Source organism: Bubalus bubalis, chromosome 9 (genome assembly GCF_019923935.1).
Source record: "Bubalus bubalis isolate 160015118507 breed Murrah chromosome 9, NDDB_SH_1, whole genome shotgun sequence".
Classification (NCBI taxonomy): Eukaryota; Metazoa; Chordata; class Mammalia; order Artiodactyla; family Bovidae; genus Bubalus; species Bubalus bubalis.
The window spans coordinates 16,790,967-16,806,132 of record NC_059165.1 but is presented as its reverse complement, the minus strand read 5'-3'; the positions used below and the strand labels follow the sequence as shown (position 1 = coordinate 16,806,132).

General features: G+C 35.6%; 1 protein-coding gene across 11 annotated transcripts in view; it reads right to left on the bottom strand.

Annotated features, from left to right (window-relative positions):
• KIAA0825 (KIAA0825 ortholog) overlaps positions 1-15,166 on the bottom strand; it is a 442,771-nt gene that overhangs the window by 305,995 nt on the left and 121,610 nt on the right. For 10 of the 11 annotated variants that reach the window (XM_044948546.2, XM_044948547.2, XM_044948542.2 and 7 more), the window contains exons 6-7: positions 11,755-11,916; positions 2,447-2,541 (exon numbers count right to left, since the gene is read on the bottom strand). In XM_044948546.2, the coding sequence (XP_044804481.2) occupies positions 2,447-2,541; positions 11,755-11,916 (257 nt within the window). Of the gene's footprint in view, positions 1-288; positions 1,289-2,446; positions 2,542-11,754; positions 11,917-15,166 lie in introns of those variants that run through there. The other variant, XM_044948548.2, reaches the window with a different exon arrangement.

The window sequence follows — 15,166 nt, the reverse complement described above, 5'->3', positions numbered from 1 at the left end:
ATATATTTAATAAAGTCTAAATTAGATTTTTATAGTCTTTTTTATAGTTTATTGTTAACAAGTATTGCGACATAAGACAGCATTTAATATTCAATCTTTTATTTCTTTTTCACTGTCAGAAATCCAGACAAGCCAAAAAAATAGCAATAAGAAATAAATTTCTTGGAGAAAATATACCACTGCATGTTTCTAGATTTTTATTGCTGTAGAGTTTTATTTTGTTTCTCCACCCATAAAGTGGTAAGCATCACTACTTTTGTTCCAGAAAATGAGGAATTAAAATAATTTGCATTGCTCTGTATGTGGGCAGTGGGAAGGCTGGCATGGAGGCCGGTGTTATTTTGGGGATTTTTTTGGTCTTTGGCTCATGTGGCAATATATTTACAAATGGATATATCCCTCAAGCCCTCTAATATACTCTAAAGTGTAAATACATTATGGATAGTAGGCTGAATCTATGCTTAGTACTAAACTTTTCCTTCTTTAGTGTGATCTTACTAATAGCAATAATTTATCTACCCCCAACTTCAGAAGACTCTAGGCTTGATATTTCTAACTGAATTACTTATTTTTCTGGATTTCAAGTTTTCTGTTGCAAAAATAAAAGAGCTGAATTGAGTGATTTCTATAGTTCCTTTCAGTCTAAAATTACTGAGATTATGATCATTAGCTTAATTTTCTTGTATACAAAATTCTCACTAAGCATTAATCTAATGCTTTTTGTATATGCAGAACAAATAAAGGTGATTTATCTTCTAGAGCTAAAATTCTATGATTCCATAACTCCCTAATCAGAAAAAGTGGCTCTCCTCATTAAGCCTGTAATTAAGATGTAATTCTCATATCCTTTCTAAAGTTTATTTGGACCTTTAGCATCATAGGGCCTGCTTAAAGATATATCTCTCATCTTTTTATTACATAAAATGAATCAACCATTTAATCTACTCAGCTCCTATAGTTTCTTTTCTCCTAAGTGAAACTTTGCAAGTGCCATGCATGTAGTCCTATGCCATATAGGTATTTTCTTAAGACACGTTTATGATAGAAATACGAAAAGGAACCTACCTTCATAAAAATTAACCACGACAATAAAACTCTGCTTTTTTGTTCCCCCACCAGGGAATGTCTATTCATTAAAATCATTCATTCATGCACTCAAGGAAATATGTTATGGGGAAAATTGCCATTAATTACCATGGTCACAGTGACTTTGAGGGTGGTGTGTGTGCCATAATGATTACCTTCATCCACAGTCATTTATATGTGATTTTAATACCTTTGAAGGTATCTGTTCAAAATATGGAAAAGCAAGAACATTAATAGCTGCTTTAAAAAAAAAAAAAACTGAAAACATTTACTACTCAAATCTCCTCCTAGAAGTCTATTTATTTACATAAGACATCATTGGCTTACTTCTACTCTTCCCATCTGATGTTTGGAATCATAGACATTCCAGTTAGAATGCAGAACATTTATTAGTTGATCCAAGAAAGAAGAGGAAATAATATGGTTTTCTGTTCTGTGTGCCAAGGAGCTCCCCACTGAATCCCTTTCTTCTATTACCTAATGCTAATTTCTTAATATCTACTCTGATTTTTTATTAAAACACGATGTATAGGGACTTCCCTGGTGGTCCAGTGGCTGAGACTCCAGGCTCCCAATGCAAGGAGCCCAGGTTCGATCCCTGATAAGGGAACTAGACGCCACATGATGCAACTAAAAGTTTGCACATCACCACTAGAAGATTCTACCTGCTGCCACTAAAGAGCCCACAACGTCACAATGAGGGAAAGAGGGCGACCTGCCCTGTGGACCAGAAACTAGAGAGAGGACTGTATGTGGGGAGAAGCGTGGAGGAGGAGAAGGAGCCATAGCTACTCTTGGACATGTTCCCTAACACAGAGCGAGCGGAAGAAATCCCCTGATTTTCTCTAACATCTACCTTCCAGTCTCCCCTCAGTGCTTTTCATTGGCCAAACCTTCCCAGGTCCAGAAAGCAAGAACACCCGGAGGATGTCTTTCTCTAAAATACAGAACGAAATAGAGGAAGAGTGGTCATGGATCTGAGAAAAAACAGGGACCCGTGGAGCACACTAAAATAAGAGGCCAGTTCAAACTACTCTCTCCTTGTTCCTTCCCTTTTTAATTACCACTTTGTCACTTTTCAACAGCTGTCTACAGTCCAAATTTTCAAGGTGTAGTCCCTGAGTTGGGATGAGAACAAAGATCTCTTTACCACCAGTTCCCTACTGCTTCCATGGAACACACTGTGCAACACAGCAGTGTTCCCACTAAATTCAATTTTCATCAAAATCTGTAAGCCAATTTTTCTTTTTTAGTGGCAAAGGGTAAAAATCAAGATGTTCTGATTCATAATGGAGTCACAGGAAAATGAGAATGTTACTGCATATGCATAAAAAACCACCACTCATTTTTCTTCACTTACCTCTGTTACTGGTAGCAGTTGCTCTGAAGTAATACTGGTCTCATTTGTTCTAGGTTTCTCTACTACAACTTCTCTATTGGATGTCTCCAAAATTCCTATGCAATAAAAAGGAAACAAACACACAAACGTACATTAAGAAAAACAAACCATTGTGATCAGTAGGTTAAACTTACTAATTATGTAGAAAAGCTCCATCTACAGTACACACACACACACACATCAAGATACAAAGAACACAGTCCAAAACATGTAGGGTGATATCTCCATTATGATAATGACAGAATCAAAATACAGAGTCCTTTTCTATACATACAACTTGATGGAATTTATATGCTATTTATATTCATATTTGATGTACATGCAGGTATATATAATCTGTAAAGATCATATCCTTTTATAATTAATTCATTTTCATGTTAATAATGTAGGATAAATTGAGTACAAACTAAATATTAATTTCCTTGTTCATTTAAAATGTTAAATTCCAAAGTACTGCTTTAAAAGCTGGTGGTCTTCCTTAACACATTAATATTTCTTATTTGGAAGCAAGAGAACAAAAACATGTGGATAAACACCAGAATATCAAGAAAAGTTATACTCTTAATGAATTTATCAATAATTCATTGGAAAAACACAAACACTGAGATGGATAAGAAATGATCTATAGCTTCTAAAATGGAAACTAAAAAAAATAGAAATACTTCCTCAACTTTCACGTTTTAGAATTAAAAAATTCTTTCCATGGGAAAAAAAATATACCAAAATGTAATGAATAAATATGCCCAAAAGAAGTATTTCCATTTTCTATTATGGTTCTAGCAATTATAGATTAATTTGATATGAAATGACTTAGCAATTATCTTTTGGGTTCACTTAGACTTGATATATGATGATGAATGGTACACCATGACTAATTTTTCTTTTATTTTAATCATCTTAAGAGGCACTTTCTCCTTACATCCAGGGCAAACAAATTTCCAAATATCAGTGATTCTTATCAGTAGGGCTCCTCCTGAAAAGTATAGTCATGAAGAAAATATGTGGTGTTTTTTGTTTGGTTTTTCTAAATATGGTTCTATAAGCTTAATTATGAATGATTCCTAAGTAATACAATTCACAGAAACATTCTCTTAAGAGGTAAATATTCCATCTGGTAGTTGACAACATCCTTTTGAGAAATTTTGTCAGTTTATTCTGAGGAAAAGTTTCCCTCAACTCTAGTGTTTCTAAATCATTTTGGATTTGTGAACACTTCTGAGAACTTGATTTAAAGTGACAGAACACTTGATCCAAAATGCACAATATGACTGTGTGCATGCACACAAACTCACACATGCTATTGCAGATTCCCAAGCCCTCTTGTAAAACACTCTCATGGTCCTTAAGGGGCCATGGACTGCACTTGAGGAATCCTGCTTCATTTCTCAACACACATCACAACATAGATGAGGTTTTACATCAGTGTTATTCCATTTAACCTAAAATGCTTATTCTGTGGCTTATGTTTTATTACATTTTTTGCAGAAGATAGTGTCATTAATAAGGGTCAATTTCAATGCTGAAATAAAATCCAGATTAAGCAGATTTTTAAAAAAGAAAAATGAAACTATAAGGTTATTAAAGAAAATATGGGATTTTTTTTCAAAGGATACAAGGTAGAGATTTTTCAGAAGGACAGAGAAGCTGTAAAACACTTCTATGTAACAAAAAAACTGTTAGTTGAAATAGATATGACAAACTGGCTCAGAATGATCTCTCAATGTACATACTTTAAAAAAAAAATTAATAGACTTTAGCTTTTTGAGCAGTTTTAGTTTTCTAGAAAATTTGAGCAGAAAGTGCAAGGTTCCCATATACTTCCTCTAGCTCTGCCCTCAGTTTCCCCTACTATTAACATCTTAATTTGGGGTGGGATATATGTTACAACTGATGAACCAATCAGTTCAGTTCAGTTCAGTCGCTCAGTCGTGTCTGACTCCTTGTGACCCCATGAACCACAGCACACCAGGCCTCCCTGTCCACCACCAACTCCCGGAGTTCACCCAAACCCATGTCCATCGGGTCGGTGATGCCATCCAGCCATCTCACCCTCCGTCAACCCCTTCTCCTCCTGCGCTCAATCTTCGCCAGCATCAGGGTCTTTTCAAATGAGTCAACTCTTCACATCAAGTGGCCAAAATATTGGAGTTTCAGCTTCAACATCAGTCCTTCCAATGAACACCCAGGACTGATCTCCTTTAGGATGGACTGGTTGGATCTCCTTGAAGCCCAAGGGACTCTCAAAAGTCTTCTCCAACACGACAGTTCAAAAGCATCAATTCTTTGGCGCTCAGCTTTCATTATAGTCCAACTGTCATATTCATACATGACCACTGGAAAAACCATAGCCTTCTCTAGACAGACTTTTGTTGGCAAAGTAATGTCTCTGCTTTTTAATATGCTGTCTCGGCTGATCATAACTTTCCTCCCAAGGAGTAAGTGTCTTTTAATTTCATGGCTGTAGTCACCATCTGCAGCAATCTTGGAGCCCAGAAAAATAAAGTCAGCCACTGATTCCCCATCTATCTGCCATGAAGTGATGGGACCAGATGCCATGATCTTAGTTTTCTCAATGTTGAGCTTTAAGCCAACTTTTTCACTCTCCTCTTTCACTTTCATCAAGAGGCTTTTTAGTTCCTCTTCACTTTCTGCCATAAGGGTGGTGTCATCTGCATATCTGAGGTTATTGATATTTCTACCAGCAATCTTGATTCCAGCTTGTGCTTCCTCCAGCCCAGCGTTTCTCACGATGTACTCTGCATATAAGTTAAATAAGCAGGGTGACAATATACAGCCTTGACGTACTCCTTTTCCTATTTGGAACTAGTCTGTTGTTCCATGTCCAGTTCTAACTGTTGCTTCCTGACCTGCATACAGGTTTCTCAAGAGGCAGGTCAGGTGGTCTGGTATTCCCATCTCTTTCAGAATTTTCCACGGTTTATTGTGATCCATACAGTCAAAGGCTTTAGCATAGTCAATAAAACAGAAATAGATGTTTTTCTGGAACTCTCTTGGTTTTTCGATGAACCAATACTGATAGATTATTATTAGCTAAATAATTAAGTTTGCCCATAATTTACATTAGGGATCATTTTTTTGTGTTGTGCAGGTCTACGGTTTTGCCAAATGCACAATGTCATGCATCCACCATTAGCATCACACATATTAATTCCACTGCTCTGAAAATCACCTGTGCTCCACCTATAATACCTCTCCTCTCCTCTGTAATCTCCCTAGCAACCACTGATCTTTTATTGTCTCTATACTTTTGCTTACCAGGTTGTCTTATAGTTGGAATCGTATAGTATGTAGGCTTTTCAAATTGGTTCCTTTCACTTGCTGCTGCTGCTAAGTTGCGTCAGTCGTGTCCGACTCTGTGCAACCCCATAGACGGAAGCCCACCAGGCTCCCCCGTCCCCGGGATTCTCCAGGCAAGAACACTGGAGTGGGTTGCCATTTCCTTCTCCAATGCATGAAAGTGAGAAGTGAAAGTGAAGTCGCTCAGTCCTGTCTGACTCTGTGCGACCCCATGGACTGCAGCCTACCAGACTCCTCCATCCATGGGATTTTCCAGGCAAGAGTACTGGAGTGGGGTGCCATTGCCTTCCTTTCACTCAGCAACATACATTTAGGTTGCATTTAAGTTCTCCATGTTTCTGTGTGGCTTGATACCTCTTTAAGAAAAAAATAAATCACTGGATAATATTCCAATGTATTGACGTACCACAGTTTATCCATTGATCTACTGAAGGACAACTTAGCTGCTTCCAATTTTTGGCAATTAAGAATAAAACTGTTATAAACATTTATGTGCTGGTTTTTGTGTGGACATAAGTTTTCAACTAATTTGCATAAGTACCTAGGGGTGTGATTATTGCATCGTGTAAGACAATGTTTAGCTTTATAAGATACATCAATAGCATCCAGAATATACTATCTTACATTCCTATTAGCAATGAATGAGAGTTCCTGTTGCTTCACATCCTTGCTAGAATTTGGTGGTGTTAGTGTTCTGGGTTTTGTCCACTCTAGTAGGAGCATAATGGTATCTCATTGTTTCAATTTGCATTTCTCTGATGACATATGACGCTGAGCATCTTTTCATATGCTTATTTGCCATCTGTGTATCTTCTTTGGTGAGCTCTCCAGATCTTTTGCTCATTTTTAAACTGAGTTTTTTGTTGTCCTGTTGAATTTTAAGAGTTCTTTGTATATTTTGGATACATGACCTTTATCAGATGTGTATTTTGCAAATATTTTTCTCAGTTTATGTCTTGTCTTTTCATCCTGTCTATGACCAGTGCTTTTTACTTGGCAATTCCACTTTAGAAAATTACTGTCCAGATATACAGGAGGACACATAAGACATAGGTCAAAGAAATTTGCCACATCATTGTTTGTGGAAGCAAAATGAAAAGGAAAAAAACAAGGTGGAGGTGATTGTGGTACATACAGCAATAGAAAACTATTCAGCTGTTTTTCTGAATATGAGGTGTTTCTACATAATCATTAATAAAAAAGGATCTCTGTAGAGTATGACAAGATTTGTGTGATTTTTTCAAGTCAATTGGAAAAAGTCTTCATTTTAACCATATATTCTTTTAACTTGCTTAAAAATTTTACTGTATGCCTGGGCTATTATTCAAAGAATATTTTTTTAAAAAAGAAAAAATCATAAAGATCAAGTTGTCAATGACATGAAGAGGTAACACTTGGATTCTTAATGTTACTTTACTTTCTACAGATAGATCATAAAAACAACTGATGTATAAAAGATATTTACCCTGGAAAAATAACATTAATTCAAAGTACAAGTTTTGCAGATCTACTCTTGGAAATAACTATTTGTCACTGTGTAGCTATAGTTTAAAACATGAAAAAGTTTAATTAGCTCGTATTTATCATTTCATTTCCAAATACATTATGTTTATTCACTCAAAGTAATGGACTTTGGTGTTTACAAAAACCATCTGCCTATTTTCAAAATGAATTAAAAAATAAGATAAGCTTCCCAAGACTTCTTTTGCTGGTGAGCAATTCTATAGTAAGAAAAAGAATTATTGAGCAATTATGATAACCTATATAGCATAATCTTCCCCCCTCGCAATTAAAAAGATTTTTAAAAATTTAATCCTATACAGAGAAGCCAAAAGGATTATTTTAAGGCAGGATTAGTAACACTGAATCTAGACTAGTAGTATATCTCACGATTTTAACAGATTGTGGCATTTTTATTTTTGTTTGGAATTCAAAATGGTCAATTTCAAAATTTGACACTGTCAAATGTTATGAGCTCTTTGAACATTTAACAAATTATTTCACCTACCTAAAATTAATATTGGACAAGCTATACACTTATTAACATTGTCTAGAAAAGGTACCCCCTTTTTGGCTCATCGTTTTAAAGCGTAGTTATTTGCATGCAATCAACAGTGGTTTCTTTAAGAGCATGCCCAGATTAAGGCCTTCAGTAGAGTGCAGAGGGTCACAGGGATGCCAGCTGCAGAACAGCCTCTCCCTACGGAGTTCACTGTGGTTCATTTTACACTTCTGGTTAGCATCCACACTGCTGCTTTCTTTCATGGAGAGTAGAGGTTGGCAGTACTTCTCTGTGACATCCACTTTCACACCCAAATTGGTCTTCATAGGCTCCCATTGTGTGCACTACAAAGCAACTTGCCTTGTTGGCAGCTCTGAGTGGGAACTACAAGTCTTTCTTTTCTTCACTGTTCTTTTCTGACTCACAAGCAACCTCCCACCAAAAGCTGAATCTGTAGAAGAGACTACATCCAAGAGATAATACTATGAAAAGTATGAAGAGAAGCCCAGGTGGCCACCTTGCAAATTTCCAATGTGGAAGCCTTCGACCTCTCTGCCCAAGAAACAGCTAAAGTCCTAGTGTAATGAGCTTTACAAACCCTAGGAGCCTCTTTACCTTAACTACATACGCCTCCCTAATACAAGCCCGTAACCATCTAGCTAAGGAACTCTTAGAAGCCATTTGACCCCTCTTAAGACCCCCTAAGAGTACAAACAATCTTTCAGAAGATCTGAAATCTTTGATTCTTCTGAGACAAACCCTAAGTGTTCTTCTTACATCCAATTGAAGCAGCCATTGCTCTTTGTCATTGCTGGGGCTAAAGAAAAAATGAGGGCCAAGAAACCTCCTGGTTTAGATAAATCTCAGATGCCACCTTTGGAAAATTTGAGGAACTGCCCGAAGAACAGCTTTATTCTGAAGGAGTATTAGAAGCGCTCCATAAATTAAACCTGAGGCCACGCCATAAGATAAGATGACCTAAAAGAAATACAGTAAGATACCACAGCAGTCAAATAATGTCATATCATTTTTCTGAAATGACCAAAAGAGAAAACCATAGAATCATGACCAAACAAAAGCAAGTAAATATCATAACTAAATATCCTTTCTTTCTCAGAAAACATGTCTTGTGTCTCTACAAAAATCTATCGTGTCAAATTCAAATTCTTAAAAGCACTGCCAATTTGGCTAAATATACAATATAGTAGTAAACATCAAAGTAAAAGAGTAAAACATTTGGTTAATCATCTTTATATTTTCTCTGTGTGATGTTAAACACCTGGATATTTTTAAAACATCTGGACAAGGAATAAAAAAACCTTGTTTTTCATCATATTGTTTTGGTTACATAGACATAGTAGGCAACTCCTTCCAAGATCTTTATTAGCAAAATATGCTCCAATCAAAACAAATACACAAAAACCAAATGACTTGATCTGAACCACCTTCTCTCCCACACAAGTTTTCTAAGCAAAACATTAACTATCAGGATAACCTAAGATTCATCTGTTTTTTTTAATTGTTCAAAAATCGTTTCCTTTGGGATTGAAGAAGCCAAGTCTTTTGATAAGAATTGATTAATGTGGCTACACTGAATAAAAGATTTAAATTTTTTCTTAAAGATTTCCCTCAAGATATTCTTTTCAGGAAGTCATTTACATGAAGTTATGTCAGATTAAATCTTGGCTTTGTTACAAAACTATATGAATGAAGAACACATATTTCACAAGGAGATGTTCTAATACTTAGACATTTCTTATAGTCGTTCTTCAAATTTCCTTCCACATACTATGTTTGATAACCCACAAATGTCTTTCTATAATAAGTATTATTAATATGATACTGAAGTTTCTTTTATCAGCCATGCTGTTTAGGTGATGACAAATTTGGGGTAAGACTTCCCTGGTGGCTCAGATGGTAAAGAATCTGCCTGCAATGCAGGAGATACAGGTTTGATCCCTGGGTCAGGAAAATCCCCTGGAGGAGGGCATGGCAACTCACTTCAGTTTTCTTGCCTGGATAATTCCATGGACAGAGGAGCCTGGCAGGCTACAGTCAATGGGGTCACAAAGAGTCAGACACAACTGGGAAACTTTCACTCACTCACTCAGTATATTGTGGCATAATTATATATTTTCTCTGTTAATTTTATTCAGTGAACCTAATTATTGCTCTCATGCACAGCATTTGCAAGTCTCAACACTGCTTGATCTCAATCCAGTGCTGTTGAACCAGCTTTTTCTTATTTTCCTTTCCTGAAATCAGTATATGTCAAATCTTTGCTTCAATTGTTGGCTATTTAAGTTTTATATCTTTACAATACCTCTACTATACAATTTTAGGTTTGAATTTATGCTTCTCTTAAGAAGAATAAAGTTCTCAGAACTGAGTTATTTCAAGGGCCTTGCCTAAGACTAATATAAGATGAATCAAAATGGATAAGGATCTAGATACTTTGGAGTTCACCCTGTTTCTTAAACCACACCTCAGAAAAGATCTACAAGAGATGTGGATGAGAGATGCCAAATCTAGCCAGGCATGATGGATGCATACCACACCAAGTGCCAACTGCTTGTGGCACCAACATGTCAATAAAAAATCAGAACATCATATTTCTCTTTTCAGATCTCTCTTTGATCTGGTCAGTTCCATCTAGAAGATCCCCTTAGATCCTCTAGATCTAAGAATCCTCTAGATCCTTAGGGCTCACATTACCTCCTAATCTAACCTTTCATTCTGACTTTTAATTTTCATACCTATTCTATGTTTTCATTATTTTTCTCATTTGATTTTTGTCAGATTCAGAAATCTATATCCTACATTTTTTTTCAAACTACAACCAAATTTGGGGGAAAAAATGATCTACATTATTTATTTTATGATTTAATAGTGCTATTTAAGCTTAACCTGAAACACAGAAGGCCAGTAAGCTATGCTTAATATAAAGTAAATTCCAGTTCTATAACTTTTCTAACATTATCTACCTAGGCTAGGTAAACAAAGAAATACATTAAATTAAATGTAATTCTTCACTAAGAAATCAGGTTTGGAAGTTGGTTTTGCAATATGTAGATTAATTGTTAATCACTTGCTTCCCTCACTTTGTTTTGCAAATGCAGCCACTATTTACATTTATTCTCCTTAAAATAATATGGTGCATTATGTAAAACAGAACTTTGGATAACTCACTCCGATATGTATGAAAATCTTTATAAATTTAGATATGAAAACAGAAAATGTATCTTAACCCATTGTGCCTCTGAATTCTACCTTTAATGTTAGAAACAGTATTTGAACACACATAGCACAGTTTTTTAAAAAAGAATTTTGTTAAAACTAACTAAAAACAACTTACTGTATAATTATAATTACAATGGTAACAACTCATATTTACTGTTTATGATATGCTAGACATTCTCTTAAATATTTTACATTCATTAAATCATTAAATTCTCAAAATTCTACATAGTATATTGGAATCTAAAGTACCAAATTCTGAAAGAAAATAAAGAGAAACTTGATTTAGTCCTATACTATCATTTTAAAGATGAGAAAATGGTGGTCTAAGGAAACTAATATTTTGCTCAAGGCCATCAGGCAACAAAAAAAGGTGCTACTAAATCATCTAGTGTGCTTGTTCTTTCCATAGGCCAGGTTGTGTTTCTTTGAGTTTAAAAAATATGTTGATCTAATTTTAGCTAAAGATAATGATCCAAGATTTACTTATTATGATTTTTTTTATGATGATTTTTTAATTCAAACTATTCAATGAATTTCTTAATCCACTGATAACATACAAAGGATAAAAATGTAATTTCACAGTATGCTTTATACTTAATATTTATTTTAAATTCTACCACATATATATTTTTTTTCAGGTAATGGTATAGATTCAGTTAGCAGGAGGCAAAAACAGAGAGAATTATAGATGTGCAGAAGAGCATTTTACCTGAAGTATTCCTGGGTATCCGGAGCCATAAGAACATTTCTTCAAACAACTCCTCAACATTTTTTTCCAACTTCAAAAATGATTTTACTAGCTGTGATAAGAACTTGAGTTCATCTAAGGAGAGGAAGAAGTTTCTTCCTTTCTGTGGGTATTCAGGAATAACTGTAAAAAGAGTAGATCAAAAATATTGAACATGTTATATGTTTTCTCATTCAATATTAGAACAATCTATGACTCCTTAAGCCATCAAAATTAACAAGCTCCTTAATGATTAAATCAAGTTTTTTCTTTAGTAAATACAGATAAAATCTCCTAGGAGAATCATTCCCCCTCCCCCGCTGGGAAGCTAGAGATAAGTGTATTGTTTGATGCAAACATAACAATTAAGTAATTATGTTAAATGATGCAGAGTTATTAATAGGAAATGTGATTTGCTGTTGCAAATTCATAGCTTATACAATTCTTTTTTTCTTTTTTTTTAAGGTATGGCATAATTTGAATGTAGTCACAAGGAAGTATAAGATAAAACTAAACTGAGGGATTTTCTACCAAAAAGCTGACGTATTCCTCAAAAGTGTCATGTTAGGAAACACAAAGACTAGGAAATGTTCTAGTCAAAAGGAGTCTAAAAAGATATGACAACTGAAATCAATACATGATCAGTATTTTATCTTATTATAAAGAACATTATTAGGGTAATTTGGTGAAATCTGAGTAAGGAAGACCTTTGAAGAAAGTAGGGAAAGCCAATAGACCATCCATTCAGGTATGACCTAAATCAAATCCCTTACAATTATACAGTAGAAGTGACAAATAGATTCAAGGGATTAGATCTAATAGACAGAGTGCATGAAGAACTGTGGATTCATAGTTCATGACATAGTACAAGAGGCAGTGATCAAGACCATCCCCAAGAAAAAGAAATGCAAAAAGGCAAAATGGTGGTCTGAGGAGGCCTTATAAATAGCTGAAAAAAGACAAATGAAAGGCAAAGGAGAAAAGGAAAGAAATACCCATTTGAATGCAGAGTTTCAAAGAATAGCAAGGAGAGATAAGAAAGCTTTCCTAACTGATCAATGCAAAGAAATAGAGGAAAACAATAGAATGGGAAAGACTAGATCTCTTCAAGAAAATTAGAGATACCAAGGGAACATTTCTTGCAATGATGGGGACAATAAAGGACAGAACTGGTATGGACCTAACAGAAGCAGAAGATATTAAGAAGAGGTGGCAAGAATACACAGAAGAACTATACAAAAAAGATCTTCATGACCCAGATAACCATGATGGTATGATCACTCATCTAGACCAGACATCTTAGATTGGGAAGCCAAGTGAGCCTTAGGAAGCATCACTGTGAACAAAGCTAGTGGAGGTGATGGAATTCCAGTTGAGCTATTTCAAATCCTAAAAGATGATGCTGTGAAGTGCTGCACTCAATATACCAACAAATTTGGAAAACTCAGCAGTGGCCACAGGACTGGAAAAGGTCCGTTTTCATTCTAATCCCAAAGAAAGACAATGCCAAAGAATGCTCAAACTACCGCACAATTGCACTCATCTCACACACTAGCAAAGTAATATTCAAAGTTCTTCAAGCCAAGCTTTAACAGTATGTGCACTGTGAGCCTCCAGATGTTCAAGTTGGATTTAGAAAAGGCATAGGAACCAGAGATTGAATTGCCAACATCTGTTGGATCATTGAAAAAGCAAAAAAGTTTCAGAAAAACATCTATTTCTGCTTTATTGACTATGCCAAAGCTTTTGACTGTGTGGATCACCACAAAGTGTGGAAAATTCTGAAAGAGATGGAATACCAGACCACCTGACCTGCCTCCTGAGAAATCTATATGCAGGTCAAGAAGCACAGTTAGAACTGGACATGGAACAACAGACTGGTTCCAAATTGGGAAAGGAGTACGTCAAGGCTGTACATTGTCACTCTGCTTATTTAACTTCTATGCAGAGTACATTATGCGAAACACTGGGCCGGATGAAGCACAAGGTGGATTCAAGACTGCTGGGAGAAATATCAATAACCTCTCACATGCAGATGACACCACAGTTATGGCAGAAAGCGAAGAAAAACTAAAGAGCCTCTTCATGAAAATGAATGAGGAGAGTGAAAAAGTTACCTTAAAACTCAGAGAACTAAGATCACAGCACCCATATCCATCACTTCATGGCAAATAGATGGGGAAACAGTGAGAGACTTTATTTTGGGGTGCTCTAAAATCACTGCAGATGGTGATTGCAGCCATGAAATCAAAAGACGCTTGCTCCTTGAAAGAAAAGTTATGACCAACCTAGACAGCGTATTAAAAAGCTGAGACATTACTTTGCCAACAGAGGTCCATCTGGTCAAAGCTATGGTTTTTCCAGTAGTCATCATGTATAGATGTGAGAGTTGGACTATAAAGAAAGCTGAGCGCCAAAGAATTACACCCATGGGGTCTCAAAGAGTCGGACACGACTGAGTGACTGAATTGAACTGAACTGAGTAAGGTCTAAAACCTAATGTTATTTATTGCATAACTGTTAGTTTTCTGATTTAGACAACAATAAAGAAGGCTGAGCACCGAAGAATAGATGCTTTTGAACTGTGGTGTTGGAGAAGACTCTTGAGAGTCCTTGGGACTGCAAGGAGATCAAACCAGTCAATCCTAAAGGAAATCAATCCTGAATATTCACTGGAAGGACTGATGCTGAAGCTGATTCTTCCCCACAGTATCTAACAACACTGTTTTAATCATCACACCTCAGTTCATGATTTCTATCTGCCCAAGCATATCTATGTTTCTCTGTTAACCACGCTAGGATGGAGTTTTCCCCAGCAGGAGTTCCTTCTGCTTTTGCCTTCACTGAATTAATCTCCTTTTCTTTCTTTCAAGTTTCAATTTGCTCTTCTCCTCCAAATCACCTCTCCATAAAACCTTATCTGGATGCAAGCAATCCAGGAGTTTGCTTTCCCCCTTTAAGCTGATCTGGTCTTTACCTATTTGGTTTTTCTGTTTTATCACTGTAGAACTGTCTTACTTCAAGAAATCTAGGACATAAATGTTTACACACAGGCAACTATGTTTAGCTGGCCACCAATTATAGTTATAAAATGTATGAAATAAGGATTATTGTTTTATTATAGAATGAGCTCTATGATTCTTAGGAAATACAAATTTCTCCTAAATCCTAAGAAAAGTATAAAGAAAAAAACTAAATTTTCACTTTAGAGCAAGACAGCATTAAATTCACTATCAACTAACAATGAATAAGTTCATGTAAAAAATAAAAATAACCATATAGCTGAGGGCATTTTCCCCCTATATATTTTACTAATTTTTTTCTAAAATATAAAATTCTATCTATCATTTAGAATATTAAGGACACATTTTAAACTTCTCTTCATGACAAGGTT